Source organism: Protopterus annectens, chromosome 8.part0 (assembly GCF_019279795.1).
Source record: "Protopterus annectens isolate FY-2018-M chromosome 8.part0, PAN1.0, whole genome shotgun sequence".
NCBI classification, from domain to species: Eukaryota; Metazoa; Chordata; order Ceratodontiformes; family Protopteridae; genus Protopterus; species Protopterus annectens.
Genome location: NC_056741.1, coordinates 200944496 through 200967098, shown reverse-complemented (window position 1 = coordinate 200967098; position 22603 = coordinate 200944496). Strand labels below are relative to the sequence as shown.

Below are 22603 nucleotides of genomic sequence, written 5' to 3'. Positions count from 1 at the left end.
ATTACACTATTTCGAAATATGATACTAGTGTCCCACTAACGGGAAAGTGCACTTTCGTGACAGTCACTAGAGCGAAAGAAAAGTTAGGGCTTGGGTAATGGATAATAGATAGCTAGTAGGGCCCTAACCCTATGGTCTGTGACTACCGCACCACATTGATAGGTCTGAAATTAATGATTTAATTGGAGTTACCTCCTTTATGAATAGGAAGAGTACAGAACTGTTTCCAGATAGATGGTACTTTGGACTCAGAGAGGGAGCAATTTATAAGGACAGATACAGGCATAGCAATAGAGTGTGCTGCAATCTGGAGAAAATATGAAAGGATATTGTCTGTGGATACAGAACAAGGTTTGAGTTTTGAGAGTAGAGTTTTGATGTAGTTTGTGGAAACAGGTTGAAAGAGAAGGAGTTTTCTTGAGTTAGTTGTTGAGAGGTACAGGGAGTTTGGAACTGCTGTTGTTAGAGGGGTTGGGGTTAAGTAGTTTGGAATGTTACTATAGTAAATGTTGAGGAAGAATTGGGTTGGTTGGAATATTGTTGCCAAGTAAGATTAAATGCTTGTTTCCCTCCAGGATTAAATAATAGGGAGGAATTTATAATGTATTTAAAAAGGAAGGGGCTGAAACATTGATACTGTTAGCTTTATATAGTTTTAAATGATTGGTATTAGGTACAGTTTTATACTATAAATGTTTTATGACACTGTGTTTTTAAATGTTAATTGATGCATGAGCCATTCAAGTATTTAAATCTATGTTTTTTTTTTGCAAAGCCATAGTCTGAAGAATTCTCTAAGAGAAGAGACGAAAGCGCTTACTACTGGCTTTGGAGCTAATAAATCTTACTGACACAGCGTTTCATTTTTATTTTTAAGTAGTTTGGAAGTTGACTCGGTGAAATATGTGTTGAAGGCGTTGGCAGTCTCTTTGGGTGACATGTCAGGACATGGATTTGGTGAAGTTGTGTTACCAGGATGTAATATTTCATTTATAGCACTGCAAATTTTTTTTGGATCAGATGTTATTGTTTTCGGGGATTATAATATAATTCTTTTTTGTCAATGTTGATACATTTTTTTGCTTCATTTCTCAGTTCTTTGTACTTATGCAAGTCAGCTGGAAGTTTGGATTATGCCCATATCTTCCAAGTCCTATCTCTGGCTTTCACAAGGGTGCGGGTGGTTTTGGACGACCAGGGTGAAATGTCTGCTTTTATCCAAACTTTTCTGGGTAGAGCTAGAGAGATTAAAATGTCAAGAAATGTTGAGCTGAAGGCATTTACAGCATCATTTTATAGAATGTGTAAGGAAATTCCAGTTAACTTTAGAGCGAAGGGTTCTAAATGTGTCATAGTTAAAGTTAGAAAGTTTGTGGCAGGTGATGAGCTGGTGTGGTTTTGATAGATGGCTAGCATATCGGAAGACTTTTATAGGTGAATAATCACTCAGGGAGTCTGGTAGTGTTTCTGGATTATGGTATTTATTGGGTTTAGAAACAAGTATCCAATCTATCAGAGAGCTAGAGGAGTGAGAGTTATTTGTATGGGTAGGTTTAGTAATAATTTGTGTAAATCAGTAAAGATTTATATGTTGTGGAGAGTCAGGGTTTTTAGGTGCAGCCATTTAATGTTTACATCCCCAAGAAGGATGGTTTCATATTTTCCAATATTGTCCCTGGTGGAATATTTATGGATATTACTGTAATGGTGATATAGTTGTTGAACTTAAGGTTTGCTGCTAGTATTTCAGCAGGGGTAAAAGAGGGAATTGGTTGCTTAGAATGGGAGCGGTGAAGTTGTTTGAGTAAATTATGGTGACACCACCACTTTTTTTCTTTAAGCAGTTTTGGCAAAGAATATTGTAACCAGGGGGGAGAATCTCTTTTTCTAGATTTTGGGGTTTAAGCCATGTTTCAGTTATAAATTATTGGCTTCTTCTGTGAAGGCGTTTCTGCTGTCTGATTTTCCTGAGATATATATCTACGGATGTTCTTAGTAAGTGGTACAGTTTGTCATCAGATTGACTCTTCATAATTTGGGGGATTTTCCCCATTCTACAAGTTTTTGCACCTCTGGAATTAATATTTTTAATTTCTAGGGGTACTGGGGTAGAACTCCCATGTCAGTGGTGTGATAGAAATCCTCTCCCAATGTAAAAGTTGTTTTTTGTTTTACATTTGGTAATTCCAAATTAAGCTGTTGGTTTACATTTACAATTACTTTTTTAGATGACCTTGGCAATTAATAATTATTGCCAATGAGTTTTATTTCAATGTTTTGTGTTTCCTTCATTATATATTCATGTATATAGTTTTATAGGTGCATAGGTTTATTCTAGGCTAATGGCCAACTTGGTCTTTGTAAGTGTTCTAAGTTTACAATAGCAATATTTAAAATGTGTTCCTATATTGGGGGCTTTGTCCCCCAATTATGTTTGGCTTTGTCCAGATTTTTTGTGATAAGGTGTGAGAGATATGAGTAGATGATGCCCACATGCATGTCTGTTAACACGAAACACAATAAGAAAAAATATAACTTAAATACATTTTCTTTTTCTTCTTATCTGTTTCAGGTTCCAGTGGTTTATCCCACCTACTCCTATGAAAAAGGAACTGTTGCCATCCTAACTGTAACAGCAACAAGAAGTGATAACAGTGTAATGTTTACCCAGGGTAATACGTTTTATATCACTATGCCAGCATCAGCAACAATTATCCAGACTGACAAACCAATCTACAAACAAGGAGAGAAAGGTATTCCATAGATACAGCAATAATATTTCCAAACACCTCAGTTGTTTAGCCAGAGCTATCATTAACCACTGATAGAAAATGCAATAAAACATCTAAATACTTAACAAAATATCTAGTGTTTAGTTACTTCAATTCACATTAAGTACATTCATGTCATCCAATTTATTTTACACTGAAAAAGTCTTAGTAAATCTGAAGAGATTAAAAAGAAAACACATTTGGTGAATGCTGATTTATTTTGTTTTAGTTTTGCATATCTTATGTCTACAAATAGATATTACTGGAGATTTGAGTTTTAGAAAGTAAATAGTATATTATTTAAGGAACATGGATTAAGATAAACTATTACTGGGTCTGAGGATAATTTGGTTATCAAATGTTTATCAGAGGAGATAAATGAAAATAAGAGAATTTCTAGTTAGGGGAGGAAAAGGATGCAACAGGAACATGTGAGAAGATGTGAAATAAAAAGGATTACAAGAGTAAATGCAAGCAGCTTAGCACAAGGACATTGAGGAAATGTGCAGGAAAGTATAGTTTAATAAAGTGATGAATCATCCTGTTTGTTCAACAGTGCTTTCATCGTGTGTCAGTAGGCTGTTGACAACATGTTGTGTTTCCTAATATTAATCATTGCAGCAGTGGTAACTTTGAAGTTATTGAACTTTAGCGGTAATGAAGTATACTCTTAGCTCCAAGGTTTAGCAGCCATATGGATAGACTCATAGGGTTGTTGAAATTTAATGCTTAATTTTTATGTTTTGTTTTCCAGATGTTTCCAGCTTGATATATTTTCCTAAATCCTTAATAACAGTCCCATATATAAAACTGATAAAAATTATTTAATTCTGGTGCACATCTTGCGGATGACACAAATGGGCAGCAATAGAGGCTTTCAAATTAAACAGGTTAGGCTAGTCAAGTTGACTCAACCCATTGCAAAATAAAATAGTGACTATATTTGTCAATGACTTTAATAAATATGTTGAATTAAAAAAAAAAGAAAATGTGCAAAAGATTAGATGCCAAATCAAGAATTGCAATGGCAAAAGAATCACACAGTCAGCCTGAAATGAAATCTTTCTTGCAAAGTGAAGGCCATTTACACATACGAATTCAAATGGAGTAAATGCAAAAATCAAATAGAAAGATGCTTCAAAGTAAGCACAGCATGCTCATGACATATGTTTCTTGGATGTGAAAAAGGAGGAAAAGGAATAAATGGATGAGACAAAGATTAAAAGAATGAACAGGAAATAACAGCATTGATAGTATAAATAGAAGTTTTGATTTGTTATCATTTTGATCATTGTCAGTCAAGCTTGATAGCTTACTAATGCTGATTACTGCAGACTGCATGTTAGAAATCTGATATAAACTAATTATTCAGCTAGACAGATACAAAAGTTATGCATGTTGTGACTATTTAATTTCCTGTAGTCCACACAGAACCTGGTGGTGCCATCCTTTTTTGGTACCAGAACCACTGGGGAGGCCCAGGGACTGCTGGACTCCTGAATTACCCCTAGTTCTAACATTTCCTGTATCCTCTCCCTCAGAGACTGTTTAATTCTCTCCGGCACCCTATAAGGGGCCTGCCTAATAGGCCTTTGGGGTCCTGTATCCACCTGGTGCTGCACCAAGTGGGTGCACCAAGGTTTCCCAGTGAATATGTCCCCAAACTCCTATAACACTGCTCAGATTTCTTGAACCTGAGTAGGAGATAGCTGCTGGGACATTGCTACCCCTTCCACTGAGGTGTCAGTCCGAGCCTCACTAAGGAGAACATCACCAGATCTCTCTCAGACCCCTACTGCAATCCACTGCAAATACTCAGCACAAGGGCCTCCCTATCATTGATAGGTTTCATCATGTTAACATGGTGCAATTTGTGCCCCTGCCTCCTGCCTAGCAGTTCTACCAGGTAGTTAACATCACTGATCTTCCTTACCACCTTGTAGGGTCCCTTCCATGCTGCCTGCAGCTTGTTGTGTCTGACAGGAAAGAGAACCATTATCTGCTTCCCTACAGCATACTCTCTAGCTCGAGCATTCCTGTCATACCAGACCTTTTTCTGTTGTTGGGCTTCTGCCAGGTTCTCCTGGACCAAGCCCATGAGTTCCCTGAGCCTTGTCCTGAGGTTTAGGACATATGCTACAACAGACTCCTTGTGAGATTCACCCTATGCCCATACAGCAACTCAAAGGGTGAAAAACTTGTGGATTCCTGTGGAACCTCTCTCTAAGCAAACAACAGATGGGGCAAATATTTGTCCCAATCCTTCTTAAAATGGTCTGTAAATGCCCATAGCATGGACGTGAGTGTAGAGTTTAACCTCTCAACAAGACCATTAGTCAGGGGATGGTAGGGGGTGGTCTTTAGGTGCTTCACCCCATGGTACTTCCACAGACAAACCAGCAGGTCTGACATGAAATTGGCACCTCTGTGAGTCAGTATTTCTTTTGCTAAACCTACCCTGCTGAAAATCTTTAACAAAGCAATTGCCATGCTTTCTGCCTCAATGGAGGACACAGCCACTGCCTCAGGATATCTTCAGCATAATCTACTACCACTAAGATATACTTTTTCCCAGTGGAACTTGGGGTACTCAGAGGCCCCACAATATCCATAGCTACCCTCTGAAATGGCTGCTCAATCACAGAAAAAGTCATCAAAGGAGCTTTCACCTTGTCTCCTGTCTTACGTACCTTTTGCCACTGCTTACGGTTCCTGCAGTACCCAGGCCAATAAAAGTTCTGCATAATATGTCTCTTTGTATGTTTTAATGCCCATATGACCTGCAAAGGGAATATCATGGGCTATGTCTAGAAGTGTCAGATGGTAGGCTCTAGGCACTACCAACTGCTGTATTCTCTCACCCTCTAGCCCTCCCTCAGGGGTCCACTCTCTAAACAGTAACCGTTTGTCCCAGTATACTGATTCCCCCTTCCCTTGAGAATCTGGTGCCTCACTAGCTACCTGCCTCAGACCTTGTAATGTAGGGTCTGAGAGCTGAGCCTGTCTCAACTCTCTCATAGTAACCCTTCCCAGCTCCCCTTCCACAAGATGTCTGGCATCTTCTGACAGTGGTTCCTCACTGTAAGCTTGGATACTACTACTCACCTCTGCCCTTACAGTCACTCTGTCCAAGGGAGTATCAGTACCCACAAGCAGCTGTGGCTTACCTTCAGTCTCATTGCTACAGGGTATCTCCCTCCCTGAAGTAACCACTTCACCAGTCCTGCTTCATGTGTGTGGTCTGTCTGGGTCTTGCACAGGCTACCAGACCCACATGCTTGTCTCCAAGCTTGACTGCATGTAAAAGCATGAACACATGGTACCGCATTATCAAAATCATTCCCTATCAGGACATCTCCAGAGATATCCTCAAACACACCTACTTGCTGGCTTCCTTTTCCACCATCCCAGTCAAGGTGAACCCTAGCCAAAGGTATTTGGAATGGGGTCACTCTTAAAGCTCTGACTAGAGTAGACTGCCCAGGCAGATAGTGCTCCTCTGGGACCATTGCAGGCTTCACAATGGTTATGTCAGAGGCTATGTCTCTCTTAGCATTGGTCTCTTTGCTATTCACTAAGATAGAATATAACCTCTTGTGGTAGTTTGGCACCCTTATTGTCTTGACCACAACCTACTGTTGGCATTTTGTCATTCTCACTTACTGGCTCCCTCACCTTTTGTTCCCCACCTTGCCTCTATGGACATCTATATGCTACATGGCCCCACCGGTTGCATTCAAAACATTTAACCCTAGATCCTGGATGTGTACTTGGACTATTGGGATCCACTGCTACTTCAGATTCTGTTGGGGCAGTCTGGGCTGCCCACCATTGGTTCCCTTAGACCCATGAACAGCACTGGGTGTCCCTTTCCTGTGCAGGGATGGCCTGCTTGTTAGGTATAGGTCTCCTTTCTTCCCCAACTCATCTACAGTGGAGCATTGTTTATCAGTTAACCAGATCCTCATGTTCTCACTCAGGCGAAGTGCTAAGGGCTTGTTCCCTCACCAAAACATCTGCCAGCCCTTCAAAAGCAGTGAACTGACATCCACTCACCCATCTATGAAAATAAGTGCTTAGTTCAGCAACATATTTATACACACTTTCATCCTTAAATTGATAATACACATTACTGCTGAGTGATTTCAGATTACATCATTCTTGTCACTACTGATTTATTTCCCAGGCTAACTGAACTCAAAATGTAACATTTATTTGTGATCTGCAGCTGCCAGGAAGTCACAGCAATAAAAGGCACTTTACATGTGAAACCTAGTAATTATCTCTGTCTTAAGACAATAGAAAGAATTTCCAGCTGCAGACATCCTGTATCCTAGCTTGAGATCACACACAGTCATAAAATTCTTTACTTATCAGCTTTCTTCCAGCAGGGTACACTGTGGTTACATTTATGAAGCTCAGCACATAACACAGTTCTCTTACATTTGTCAAACAAGCCTGTGGATCTTATTAATAGTTACAACACCATAGAATCATTTACAAAATTCTATCTAGCTGGGCTGGCAGCTTCTCATAGAGTTAGATGCCTACCCCATGCCTAGGATGAAGCCCTAGAGCAGCTGGGTGGGCTAAATATCTTACCACCTTTGCTCTTACCAAGGGTTAATGGCAAGTAGTCTTGACTCCCAGTGCTAGAGAGAGCTCAGCCTTTGTGACTCCTTTTTTCTTGTATGAGTTCACAAAGATGCCCTTTGGGATGAAAAATTCCCCAGCAACTTTCCAGTGGCTGGTAGATCATATCCCATCAGGTGCAGCAGATTTTGCCCTTTCTTACCTAGATGATATTGCCATCTACAGCCATTCCTGGCAGGAGCACCTTCAGCATGTCAAGGAGGTGCTGGGCAGACTACAGAGGGCAAGGTTGACTATTAAGCCCAGCAAATGTCAGGTGGGTATGGCAGAGGTCTCCTACCTGAGACATAGAGTGCAGAGTGATAAGATCAGGCCAGAACCTGCCAAAGTGGAAGCCATTCAGGCATGGCCTACACCTGTTACCAAAAAGTAGGTGAGGGCATTCATAAGGACAGCAGGGTACTACAGAAAGTTTGTCCCCAGTTATAATACCACAGCTGCCCCCTCACAGATCTGACAAGGAAAAACAGGCCAGATGAGGCTGTGTGACCACAGCATGTGAGCAGGCATTCCAGAGGCTTAAGTAAGCTTTGGGAGGACCATCTGTGTTAGCCAGTCCAGGTTACAGCAAAAAAACTGTTGTGCACGTGGATGCTTCGAACCATGGGGTGGGGGCTGTACTTAGCCAGATTTCTTCTCAGGGAGAAGAGCACCCAGTGGTTTATCTCAGTCATAAGGTTCAACCCAGGGAGGAATGCTATGCAGCTGTAGAAAAGGAATGTCTAGTTATAGTGTGGGCACTTCAGAAACTTTAGCCTTATCTGTATGGAAGGAAATTGACTGTAGTTACAGATCATAATCCCCTAACATGGTTACATCTAGCCATCCAACAAAATGCCAAGTTACTAAGGTGGAGCCTAGGGTTGCAAGCATATGATATGTCAGTGGAGCACCACAGTGGGATTAGCATTGCCATCGCAGACGGGCTTTCAAGACAAGGAATGGGGAAAGGTATAGCCAGATAGACTCAACCCTCTCAAGCAACATTTCTCAAGGGACACTTGGAAAAACTACCTTGAGTTCTCAGGTGGGAAGAAATGTGATAAACTGAGAGGCTGCCAGCCAAAATAGATAGAATTTTGTAAATTATTCTATGTCCTTGTAAATATTAATATGATTCACAGGCTTGATTGACAAATGAAAGAAAACTGTGTTGTGTGCTGAGCTTCAAAATTCTAACCACAGTGCACCCTGCTGGAAAAATGCTGATAAGTAAAGAATTTTATGACTGTATGTGATCTCAAGCTAGCAGACAGGATGTCTGTGGCTGGAAATTCTTTCTATTGTCTTAAGAGAGAGATAATTACTAGGTTTCACATGTAAAGTGCCTTTTATTGCTGTGAATGACAGCTGCAGATCACAAAGAAATGTTACATTTTGCATTCTGTTAGCCTGGGAACTAAATCAGAAGTGACAAGAATGATGTAATCTGAAATGACTCAGCAGTAATGTGTATTATCAATTTAAGGACTATCTCAGAAAGAAGTGCATTTTGTATTTTGTTCTGAAGCTGACAACAACTCACCAGCACTTTGCCTTGTAAGTAGGATTTACTTTATCTCTTAGGGATAGATAGGAATATAGCCAGATTAGTGTAGGTGTTTTCTATATTTATGTGAGACTATTCTACAAAGTTGTTTTTAAGTATTTACTGTGATTTCTGAACTCTCTATTGTCACTGTGTTGAATTAATGAGTATTGTTTTGTGTTTTTATTATTTATTATTAAATATTTTTAACCTTTTAACTGTGGCTGTTTTGTGTAGAGATATTTAAGCTCTCAGAGTACTTGCACATATTTGGTGATACTGTGCAAGCCACTCCAATAGCCTTGCTGTTCATCACACTTACCATTTGGATAATAGTAACATTGCACAGTAGAATTGGACACCCTTTGCGAAGGGCCATATTAGTAGCTGATAAGTAGTGGTTGGTAGCAGTGAGTTCTAGCTTTTAGTCTGGCAGAAGGGGGCATAGCTAGTGAACCTGTGCCAGCCTTCTCCAGGAGTATCTGTGCATTTGTATATAAATCATATCTCAAAGTTGGTGTGTGTTAGCTACTTGGGCAGGGACATGAAACACTGGTTGGACAGAGAGGCTGCTGGAGGTTTTGCCTTGACCACTCGGATGAGATCTGAACCCTATTACTGTACCAGTGGGGAGTCTTATTGGGGATCTGAATAGAAAGGGAGAAACCAGACCCAGACTGACTGTGATCTCTGTGTGCTCTTAAAGGAAATTGTACTTTACTGTTTGTATACTTGTTATCTTCCCAATGTGGACGCCCCTCACTGGAGTTAGTGGTGAGGATTTTAGCTCCTTGATTACTGGGCCAGTGCATGGGTGTCACACATGTAACAAAACTACAGATCTGTGAGAGGTGGAGCCATTCACTGTAACACAAGGATTAGTGCCATACTCATTAGGAATGGTTGTCTGATAAAACTTTTCTAGGCTGCTTGGTACTGTCCATCTGCTTCAGAATGTGCTACAGTACCAAATGTCTCACTGAATCTTTAATGTATTTTGCTAAAAAGCAGTTAAACATCCAAAGGAGAACATAAGAACGAAACTATAGACCGCCTGCTCCAAATGCAGTTGCGCAAAGCCAAATGGAAGTGGTTATTAACTGAAGCACAGATGATTCCAACATCAATAATCTAAGAATGGAAATCTTGAAGGGGAGCTGAAAAGTGATCTTTTCCTTTATCTGCTACTCACAAGGACAAATAAGCCCACTTGTCTGTTTCCACGTTTTGAGAATTTGGCTTTTGGGAAAGTGAAATGGTCTCAGCTACATGTAGTGTAAAGGCTGAGTTATTAGCAACTGCTGATCTAGAAAAAACAAGCACTGAACCTGAGGGAGTGAATATCTTTACCCAACTGATGTTTCATTTGGAATAAGCCATGGACAAAGAGAATCAAGTATGCAAAGACAAGAAAAGGACTGTATGATGGACTGGGATCCTGGATGAACCCCATCATCAAAGAAAATCGGATAAATCATAAAGAAGTTCAGAAGGCCTTTTGAAGCCAAATGCATCCTTTAGTTACAGTCCCAGGGCATGAAATCGGGCAAATAGTTGTTGCACTGGCATTTGGTGTGAGATGCAGATAGGTCACAATGAGGATTTCCCCTGTGGCAAAACTGCAAAATGTTTCCGAGATGCAGATAACTACAAGTAGAGTATTAAATGGCAGTAACTCATTCTAATTGTAAAGCAGTAGTATTTCATGGGGTTGTCTTTGAAAAACTGTGCTGCCTTTGCTAAACAATCATATGATCATTGAGGTAACTGATAATAAATACATTTAGACAGTAAATGTGATACCTATAATTTACAGATAGTCCACACACTTTTAATTTACAGATAGTCCGGTCACAAATTCTCATGGTTTCTTAGTAGGATGGAAGGAATTGCAACACCCCTGGTTGTTGGTGTACCAAATCACTTGCATGCCATCAGAGTGGATGTCAGTCATTCTCATTGAAAAGGAATTCTAAACTACTAACAGTGTCTTAAGAAATGCCCTCATTCTAAGGACATTAAAATGAAGGTTTGTTAAAAAATATGTAGCAAACCCTTGTACATCTGTCCACTATGGTCCTCCCCACAGTATAGGATTAATGTCTATAATAACTGACTCTTATAGGATGGGTAAATGCAAGGGGCTTCCAGGAGAGAGCTTATTTGGCACCATCTACCACTAAAGGTGCTGTTTATATGTTTTGGATATCTGGATTTGATGGCACATTCAGTGTTGATTTTGAGAACATTTCTACCTGCAGCAGGCAGTCAGCTATCATTGTTTCCTGACTATCCACTGCAGTGCCTCACGTGAATCCTAGCATATAGATCATTTGGTTGGCCACAGTTATGAGGCTCAAGACTTTCAGGTACTGATGAGCCAAAGCAGAATTAGAAGTTAAAGTCGTAGAAAACTATGCATACAGAGAATGTCTTGTTCTTGTAGCATATATGCCTGGGAATGTATGGTGACCACCTTGCAGGAGACAAAAGTCAGAAACTTCCTGGCAGCAGAGTGTGCATGGACCCATGGAATAAGTAGAAGCCAGTTAGCCAGACATGGAAAAATCTTCCTGCCTGTTGGATATTATGAATATAAGGTTGAAATTAATTCTGTTGTAAATATGCTGAAAGATAAAGCATAGAATAAAAAGTTTGCTTGAATATATGTATAGAGTTTAGCAATGTAAAATGTGCATTCATACTATATGTATAACAGACAGGCTTCTGTTCACAGCATCAGAATTGGAAAGCAAGGATTACATGATTTTCTCATGTTTGCAGAACAAATACCTATTAACAGACATCCTTTTTTATAAATTCAGCAATACGTGATATTTTTCCAATAGGAACAGCTTGTACAGATGTTTCCTTTCAGATTTCTGTTAATGGCACCCTCACATCAGCAAAAGTGCTCTAAGTAAATCACAAAAGGACAATAGAAAAGTCTAAAAACAGACATTATGTGACTTCCCACAGAGGGCCAAAAAAAGATACCAAAAGGAAATAACATCATCTATGTGCATGACTAGCACTCTATATAGCAATTGTAGTAATTCAGTTATGTGAGAGAAGGACAGAGAGGGGTATTTTGTAGAAGTCATCATTCATATCTGTAATGAAGGAAAACTTTGTAAATATATGCTACAATCTGACTGAAATAGTATGGGTCATTTGTTATAAAATAAGTTATCTGTAACTGTGCTTATAGCTGCAAAATATATTTATTTATCAGTGTGCAATTTGAAAGGCTTGGTGCTTTAAACAGACTACAGATGGAGTCATGCAAAGTTCTACTTTGATTTCAGCAATAAACAACACAGCAAGACTGTGTGTCTTAAGAAGACTTTGGTTCCAGAACAGCATAGGAGCAGAGCATGCAAATTAAGATACTTTTTCAATGGTGACCCTTTGACAATGTTCCTAGCCTGTATCCAAAAACAGGGGGAGTGAGTGGATAATGCCTTGTATAAGGTCACTCCTGTAAAAGCAGAGTAACTAACGTTTATGTGAAGTACTTCAGATTTCTACAGTTTTCTACAGTTTTCTACAGTTTTCTACAGTTTGTAGCAATATAGTTCATTAGACGTCTAAATCTAGAGACACTGCAATGCAGGAAGGTGGAGCAGTTCCATAAAGCCTCCAGAAAAGGTACAAGACAAAGTTGTAAGACTGAAACTGCCAGTTTTGCTGTACCAACTTCACAAGTGACTACAGAGACTATTCAACCATCTACAGTAAAGCAGCTTGGCCATCTGCCTCTCTGTTGACTGGTAAGAAAATTAGTCTGTGTTACATACAGTATGAATGCCATAAAGGTAATAATAATAATGATAATAATAACAGAATGAAATGTATATACTGCATATTAGCAAATGTAAAACCTTATTAGGGCAAGTTAATAGTAAGGCATTATGCAAATGGATTGCAAGTTGATAGTAAGGCATTATGCAAATGGATTACAATATTTGACTGGTATCCAAAACAAAATCATGTGTGGTATAAAAAAATGTTTATTGTGTGTACAATGTCATAAAAATACAGTGCATGCCACTAATATGTTGACATTATATTCAGATGTTAAACAGTTATGTTCTGTCACCAGATGTAAAAGGATTATTTCATAATTGCAACAACAGTCAAATCAGTTACTGATAGAACCTCTAGTACATTTTGTTACAAAAAATGTAATAAACTTCTAAAAGACAGACACAATGAGTTTGGGAAGCTTAGACAAATTATACATACATCTTTTCAAAAGTACATAGGAGTTTCAAATTCAGCAGAACAGCTTACTAAAGAATGTCAGAAAGACCATGCAACATTACAGGAAATTCTTCAACAGCAGTTGCAGGATAAAGGAAATACATTAGCTGAACTGACAGAGACTGGGAATTTCCTGCATACATAGCTAATCTGTGCAAAATAAATATATTTTATAATATAAACGGATAAATTCAGACGCAGAGTAAACCACTTCTCCACAACGACCAATAGTAAATGTAAAGGATAAATAATGTAAGGAGAAGGTGAACACGGCAGAAAAAGTCAAATTAAAATATATCCAAGGTAAAAAACCTTCAGCTCCACTGGTATGTAAAACACTTCCACAATCCACTGATAGACGAATAAAACAGCTTTATTGTAACGAGTTAGCACTTTCACCTGTATGGCTTCTTCAGACTCATGCTCAACGCTAATAACAGCAAGATTAAATATTCTGCTGGGCGGGAATACTCTCAATTAAAAATCAATAAATTAGTGCTCAATCAAGAACATCTTAGAACATCAGACACTGAGAAAAATATATGCTATATAATGCAAATATGAAAATATAAAGCACAAATCATATATATAAGCTGTATTAGTTGTATAGCCATGAAATATTTAAAAACATGAACAAAATGTATAAAAAATATATAAAGAAAATAAATAAATTGATGGTAGAAAACAAATCAGTAGACCTTCAACCTTCTCATTTTCAGGAAGGGTTTAACTGATAACTTAGCATTTAGCCCTGGTGGAATGTCAGACCTTAACTTCATAATCCAAATACTCTCTCTACTTTCAGTGTGTGTCCTAATATCTCCTCCTCTGATGTTGACACTGACTTGTTCTACAATCCTGAAGGTAAAAGTGTGACTAGTGCCAAGCTCAAGGACATGTCTAGCCAATGCATTACTTTTATGTGCCATCCTAATACTATATAGATGTTCTCGTATGCGGTCCTTCAAACATCTGTTAGTCTTTCCTATATAGAAGGAGCGACATATCCTGCAGGTGGCAATGTAAATCACATTGTTAGTCATACAGTTACCACTCATTTTAAGAAAATATTTATGTAAACTCACAGGATGTGTGAAAATAGTACTAGAGTCAATAAAGGGGCAAAAATTACAACCACCACAGCTATGTGTACCATGGGATTGAATTGAAGAGCGTGGGTTCATGGAACCTTTGTCACATAATAATCTTTTAAGATTTTTCTTATTCCTATATCTAAAACATGGAGTGTCACCTAAGATCTCCTTAATTTGTGAATCAACCATCAATACATTCCAATGAGCCTTCACTACATCCTTAATATTTCCAACATCACTTGTATAAAATACAGAGAAAGCTGCTGTACTAGGTGCTGAATTGCCTGAGTTGGTATCTTGGTCTGTCTGGTTAACCATAGTCGTTCTGTCAGAAAAATATGGAGCTGCAGTGCCTAATCTCAAATCACGAATATCCTCCGTACCTTTAGAGATATCATTCATCTCATAGCCTCGCTGTTTCAGCCTTTGGTTAAGATCTGCAAGATCTCTTTCAAAGCCAATAGTGCTAGGATTATACCTGGATACTCTGGTGGCTTGTCCCCTAACAATGTTATTGAAAACATATTGTGGGTGCATGATGTGACGATGTAATAAGGTGTTCATGTGGCAAGGTTTCCTGAAGACCCCTGTGTTAATTAATCCACTAGATAATTTCTCAACAAAGACATCCAGAAATTATATCTTAGTAGCAGATGCCACATGGCTAAACTTGAGGTATGTAGTAGAAGCATTAATCTGTTGCACAAACCTCTGTAACTCTTCAATGGAACCTCCCCATAAAAAGAAAAGGTCGTCTACAAAGCGTCTGTAGAAAAGAACATGTAAAGCATTATGCAAATGGATTACAATATTTGACTGGTATCTGAAACAAAATCATGTGTGGTATAAAAAAATGTTTATTGTGTGTACAATGTCATAAAAATACAGTGCATGCCACTAATATGTTGACATTATATTCAGATGTTAGACAGTTATGTTCTGTCACCAGATGTAAAAGGATTATTTCAGAATTGCAACAACAGTCAAATCAGTTACTGATAGAACCTCTAGTACATATTGTTACAAAAAATGTAATAAACTTCTAAAAGACAGACACAATGAGTTTGGGAAGCTTAGACAAATTATACATACATCTTTTCAAAAGTACATAGGAGTTTCAAATTCAGCAGAACAGCTTACTAAAGAATGTCAGAAAGACCATGCAACATTACAGGAAATTCTTCAACAGCAGTTGCAGGATAAAGGAAATACATTAGCTGAACTGACAGAGATTGGGAATTTCCTGCATACATAGCTAATCTGTGCAAAATAAATATATTTTATAATATGTTTGTGTTTTGAAAATGGTTAAGCATGCATGCTAAGATCTGATGTCTGGACAAATCATTCTCAAATGTTTAAAACGTCCATTCAGTTAAAGCAAGACATTTATCAGTACTACAGTAAAGTAGAGCATATAGATGCTATTCTAATAGCATAGTTGAAAGGTACACAACAGTTTTAGTGCATAAAAATTAAATAAAAATAGTTAATAACAGCAAAGATTTCAAGTCACAAGACTGACATGCTTGTATAAAGATATAAAGATACAAGACAGACATGCATGTATGTTCTTTTCATCTAGAGTACATTTGTTTACACTGCACAAAAGCAAAAGGCAGACAACAGCAAGTATAAATCATGTAAATTTACACGTGTTAATTAAGCTAATATCTATTTGTTTTTTACAATTTTTTATAATTGTATAGTAACACCACACCAAACAGTTAAAGTTCTGAATTAAAAATAAATAAATAAATAAATAAAAATCACAGATGGTATTAGTCAAACAGTTTTTGTAAAATGAATAGCAGGGCAGTTAAATAAATAAATAAATAAATACTGAAATCCATGTAAGCTAATTATAATATAATGTCTATTTATGTAGTATAAATGCATAGTTATGCAAATCACAATTAAATTAAAGGAAAAATGCTAAAAGGGTTAACTGAAATGTGAGTTCCTAGACTAAATGAATAGTTACAGGAAATGTTGGAAAGATAAGATAAACAACAAGACTGATTTCCAGACAAGTAGCTTGAGTTTTTCTAAAACATTATTGTTATTAAGACATAATTGTTAAAATGTTTACATGCAACACTATTTAGTGATTGTAATAAAATGTCACAATTGTGCATAGAGGTCACTGATAATCTGCTGCAAGTAAATGTTAAAAGAAAAAAAAAAAAAAACTCAGTTGCATCAAGTACAGCCAGCATTGGGCTATAGTATACATACAATTCAAATCAATTGTGCAGGAGGGTATACATACCTACTAGTGGTAATAAACAGTAAAAGCTTTATAACAATTATCAAATCAGACAGGGGTCTATAGTTTGGTAGCCTAGTGGAGCAGATGTGTGGCCAAATTATTGGGCGGCTGTACATTCTAAAGCAAATAAACAATAGTGCAATACTACAGGGGAGGGGCACTTTCTCAGTTTTACACTGACTGTATAAGCAGTACTGCACAAGGGTCGAAAATAAAGCTACAGGAAGAAATATTTCATTCCTTCTTGACAATACTCTTTTAGGGGGAAGGGAAAAGCAGGTATTAGTGTATTAGAAATACTGGTAAACTGGATTAAACCTGACAGGATAAGATATTTTACAAGTTGTCAATAGCTAACATAATGGTTTTTATTATATTGTTTAGTATTCAATTGTATTTGCAACATGTTAAACTGCAAAGCTATATACAAGATGATTTAAAATTGCTTTATTACAGCTATACAAGAGAGAGTAAAGATATGTAAAAATTGCACAAGAATGGTCACTATTTTTAATATGTTTTTGGCAAAACAATGTTGGTATAAAAAAGTATGAATGTTTCTAATTGCTGAGTATGTAGTTTAAAATAACAGGATGCATCCCTTTGGTGCCAATTCCACTAAATATTTCTAAAGAGACATAAACATTTTCCAAAATTTTGCTTGATATTAATGTTATTAAATTTGTAAGGTTAGACTAAATGTACTTTATAGTCTTTGTATGTACAAATGTGGAAAAATTCAGTACAAATGAAATTAATGTCTAGTAATGAATATGTGTAAAAAAATGTTTAAAAAAAACATGTCCAGGGTACCTACTAGACTGAAATGCATGAATAGCAAACAGTCTGTGTAAATACATACTGTACAGGATACATTCTAATAAGTTCAAAAGTAATTTGTCAAGTTGTAATATCACTGGTTTTACCCCAGTTAGATGAAAATTATATTAAAATATTGTACTCATTCAGCTAATGGACTAACATGTACATATCATTCGTTAGTGTATAAATCATATTTTTTAAATACTCAAGTATTATCTTGCCCAGTTCAGTACTTTACCAAGATGTTAATGGGCATTTCAGAGACATGACCACAATGTTATGATTAAAATGACATTGAAACTGTATATTTTCAGCAGTGTATACATGCTTGCAGTAGCACATGATTCTTGTCTTTTATAGTTAATTCAACAGTTGCAAAGAGTTAATGAAACAGTTCTAAGACATAAATTAAATTCTGTGATTGCAAAAGAATAAATTAATCAAGTTACAAAATAAAATGAAAGCAGACACAGCTCATTATTGATTAAATATTTTCACAGAATGGTCTGCAAAAGAAAAAATTGTTAAATACATTCAGTTTTTTTAGTAATGCTTAATATCATTGTATTAACTGTGTAAAATTGCATTTTGACTTGTATAAAAAAGACTAAAGGTTTGTTTCTTAATGTGTTTTCTATACAATGTGATCAAAAATACATATCAGTATAAAATGTTTGAGTATGTTTAAAAACAGAGGGAATTGTTGGATATTATGAATATAAGGCTGAAATTAATTCTGTTGTAAATATGCTGAAAGATAAAGCATAGAATAAAAAGTTTGCTTGAATATATGTATAGAGTTTAGCAATGTAAAATGTGCATTCATGCTATATGTATAACAGACAGGCTTCTGTTCACAGCATCAGAATTGCAAAACAAGGATTACATGATTTTCTCATGTTTGCAGAACAAATATCTATTAACAGACATCCTTTTTTATAAATTCAGCAATACGTGATGTTTTTTCCAATAGGAACAGCTTGTACAGATGTTTCCTTTCAGATTTCTGTTAATGGCATCCTCACATCAGCAAAAGTGCTTACAAGTAAATCACAAAAGGACACTAGAAAAGTCTGAAAACAGACATTATGTGACTTCCCACAGAAGGCCAAAAAAGATACCAAGAAGAAATAACATCATCTATGTGCATGACTAGCACTCTATATAGCAATTGTAGTAATTCAGTTATGTGAGAGAAGGACAGAGAGAGGTATTTTGTAGAAGTCATCATTCATATCTGTAATGAAGGAAAACTTTGTAAATATATGCTACAATCTGACAGAAATAGTATGTGCCATTTGTTATAAAATAAGTTATCTGTAACTGTGCTTATAGCTACAAAATATATTTCTGTATGAGTGTGCAATTTGAAAGGCTTGGTGCTTTAAACAGACTACAGATGGAGTCATGCAGTGTTCTACTTTGATTTCAGCAGTATACAGCACAGCAAGACTGTGAGTCTTAAGAAGACTTTGGTTCCAGAACAGCATAGGAGCAGAGCATGCAAATTAAGATACATTTTTCACTGCCTGCAGCCATTGATGGGCTACTTCTGTAGGCATATGTTTGATAGGCGCCATGAGTTCTGTGAAGAGACTAAATGGAAGTTTCCAGAACTGATTCTGATAGCATCCTACTCAAAATTTCAGAAATCTCCCACACTCTTTTGTGACTCTGGCATGTAAATATGAATTCCAGAATCCCAAAGATAGCATCCAATTTCCTTCTGATAGATAGGGAAAGATAATCTGTGCTATGACCATCCATAAAGTTTGCTAATGCCCTGAGGTAATTTATGGTTATGGGATCTGAAATGTATATTGAATTTATTTATTTTTATTTAACATTTGATTACCAGGAAAGACCAACTTTGAACAAAGCTAATTTTCAGTGGATGCTCAGAGAAAAATGCTCCAGAAGCATGTCTTTGTAACATATGAAGGAAACTGGAGCAAACCCACATAAACACATGGAGGATATACAGACTCTGCACAGAAGGCACCCCAGCCGAGAATCAAACCAGAGAACCTCTTGCTGTGAGGTGACAACACTACTTCTGCAGCACTGCATCAACCTAAACCTATTTGAATGATATTCAAAACCTCTATGATCTGGTGAGATGTCTTGGATGGGTCTTTTTAATCGGATCTTAGAAACCTCCTTCCTTGCACTATTTTTATTATATGGTGGAATATTGTACAAGGGAAGAGATGTAGGGGTTGGTTGGGCTTTGAAGGGGATCTTGTACACTCTGGATATTACTGTCTTTTCTACATATCATTGATAATGGAAAACAGACAGAAGGAGGGATAGATTTTCTCTGATTGCTTTCAGAGCTGTACAGTCTGGCAAGGCCATGGGAGCTTTGCTGCCTGCTCATGTATGGCTTATTTTGTTCTGGTGATTGCTGAAGACATTTGCGCTTTTACCAGTGTCGCTGCTGGAAAGTGGCTTGAAGTTCCAAATCAGCTGTGCAGGGATGCTTCTAATTGAAGCATCACTGTGTGCCTTGTCAAAGTCTCATACATCACTGATTCCTATTTGTCCTAAACAGGTTGTAATGAGGAAGCTGAAATTTACCACCCACAGTCTTTCTTAAGATTCTACCTTCTTTCTTGCTATTAAACTGTTTTTTTTTACCATCTTTGCCAAAAATACCAGGACCTGAACAGGAGGATTCCAAGAATGTCACCTTGATATTGACAAAAAGTAGTGGGTGCATAATTCCACTTCTCAAAGTTGTCAAGTGCTGTGAAATCCTTATCTGATAGAAGGATACCTGTGCTCCGTGGTGTAAGTTGTTGCTAAAATAATGATATTTAGATTGTCAGTTTCACCCTAAACTGCAACTTTCTAGGAGTTTAGCAAATAAAGTCAAATTTCTTAGGGCTGGGACAGCTTTGTAAGTGTTTTTTTTTAAGGTGGCATGGAGACATTTTTCAAGGGGCTCACTAAGGAGATAATACCTAATTCTTTTTCTTCTTTAATAGCTCAAAAGACATAGAAACCTTTTGGACTTTCCTCTGCCTGCAAAATACTGGTCCACTGAGCCAGTCGCTACTGTTGCTACTTTAACTATAAATATTCAGCAAACACAAGGTCCTCTGGAGGGAAGAAAGAGAGCAAGCACTTGTCTTTTCATTTACATGCCAGAAAGATGTATATAACTAGAGACAAGTTGATTTGATTTATACAAGGCTTTTTAGGGAATCTTCAAGGAAGTGGACTCAGAAAAAAAGGGTAAAAAAGGCCTTCATGGTGGAGAATATATGTTTGCATGGATCCTGATGGACTGTTTTCCCTCTGCTATGCTGGGTAACAACTGGCTTGAAGAAAAAGAGTCTAAAGGCAGGTTGACTTGTAGGTAAAGGTGCAAGTCCACATGGTGTCGAGAAAAAAAAAAAAGAAACAGGACAATGAAATACCCTGGAATCAATATTGGAAACTGCATTAATGCCACCATCAATGAGTCTGAATGCCTTATGGTCAAGTAGCTTGTCATTTATTTATTTATATCTGTTTTCTAGGGCAGAGCACTGATCTTTATGGACCTTGGGGGAGTGATGTCTGGTTAAGTCATTGAGTGACTTGCTCAGAGTCACAGCACTGACATCATTGCTAAAAAAATCACTCTGACACTGATCACAGGAATCCAGCACATGACATCAGCACTTAGATAACTATCAATGTCAAAAGGATGGTCTCCAAATGTGCCAATGTCAGAGGAGTAACTGACACAGAAGCCATTAATATTAGAAATATGACACTGACATTGAAACCATAACTTAAAAAAAATATATAGATACCAGTGTCTGGATTGTTACTGAAGGAGCGGGCAACTAGCAACCTGGAATATAAAACTCATTAAAAATAAACGGGCCAACAAGATCACATGAGAGAAGACTTAGAGCATGTCGAAAAAGTTAAGAAGGCTCCATGAACCCAACAGATGGAGCAGAAGTGCCTATTGCCTGACCTGGACACATATGTATTTAATATCTTTACCGAGGAGTAAGCTTTCCTGAACTTATTATAGCTGTGTACTTACTTTAAGTATTCTGTGACCCTCGAATTGAGATTAATTAATTAGTTTACAATGTGGTCAATCCAAAACTTTTTCTAGGAACCAGGATTTGCTATTCATCACAATATTTAGAATTTCAGTATTTTAACTTGATGCTTGATTTTGTTGGTGTGCATAGTGTATTTGTAGTCTTGATATTTTATATATTGTTAGCATTCAAAATGGTCTTTATAATATAATATAATATAATATAATATAATATAATATAATATAATATAATATAATGTTGTTGTATCTTTTGGTTGTTCTTGGTTAGGGGTCGCCACAGCGGAACTTCGGTCTGTTAATGATTGGCAGTAGATTTTTACGTACTGAGTTGCCAGCCCTGCCGCACAACCTTCAACAAAGGTACACCCATTCACGCATGTCTCCACACAGAAGACGCTTTAGCTGAGAATCGAACAGGACATCTTACTGTGAGGCGACAACGCTACTGCAGCACCACTACCATTAATATAATATAATATAATATAATATCATTTTTACGTGTGCATTTATTGTGCTTTATTTGAACTGGTGAACTAGTTCAAGCAACTTTTTTCAGACTGACTAGAGTCAATAGACAAACACAGTACAATACATACAAATGTACAGCACAGTATAAATGGAAGAGAATATTTTAGATACAGTAGTATAGACATGTAAGCTATATAATAAATAAAGATAAAGTAGATCATAAACAAAAATTATTACATCTGGTTTAAACATACACATATCTTTTATTTTTTGTGTCCACTAAGTTATGCAGGCAACGTAGATTAAAAGGTTGATTACAGTAAATCAGTATGTAGGTTAAGGACAAGAACAAAATGGAATGAGAGGAAAGGAGATTTTGAATTAGGAATAGAGAGAAGGATGGTAAGGCACATCCTACATAACATTATATTATGAGGATTACACAGTGGTGCAGTGTTTTGCACTGGACAAAGCCTAAAATGATGGGGGGGTGGGGGCAAACAGGGGCAGATTTTAAATATTGCTCTTACAAACTTAGAAAGTTGATAGAATAATACGTTTTGCATTATAATGAATTTTCTGAAGGGTGGAGTCTTAAATTCAAATATTTGTCATTATTTAATTACTTCAGTCCTCAGGTATTTACCAGAAAAGTAC

At 37.1% G+C, this 22603-nt stretch overlaps 1 protein-coding gene across 1 annotated transcript in view; it reads left to right on the top strand.

Annotated features, from left to right (window-relative positions):
- Positions 1-22603, top strand: part of LOC122808699 (alpha-2-macroglobulin-like protein 1) — a 1234219-nt gene that overhangs the window by 137570 nt on the left and 1074046 nt on the right. Inside the window, exon 3 of the mRNA XM_044079685.1 lies at positions 2573-2753. Coding sequence (XP_043935620.1) covers positions 2573-2753 — 181 coding nt within the window. The remainder of the gene's footprint in view (positions 1-2572; positions 2754-22603) is intronic.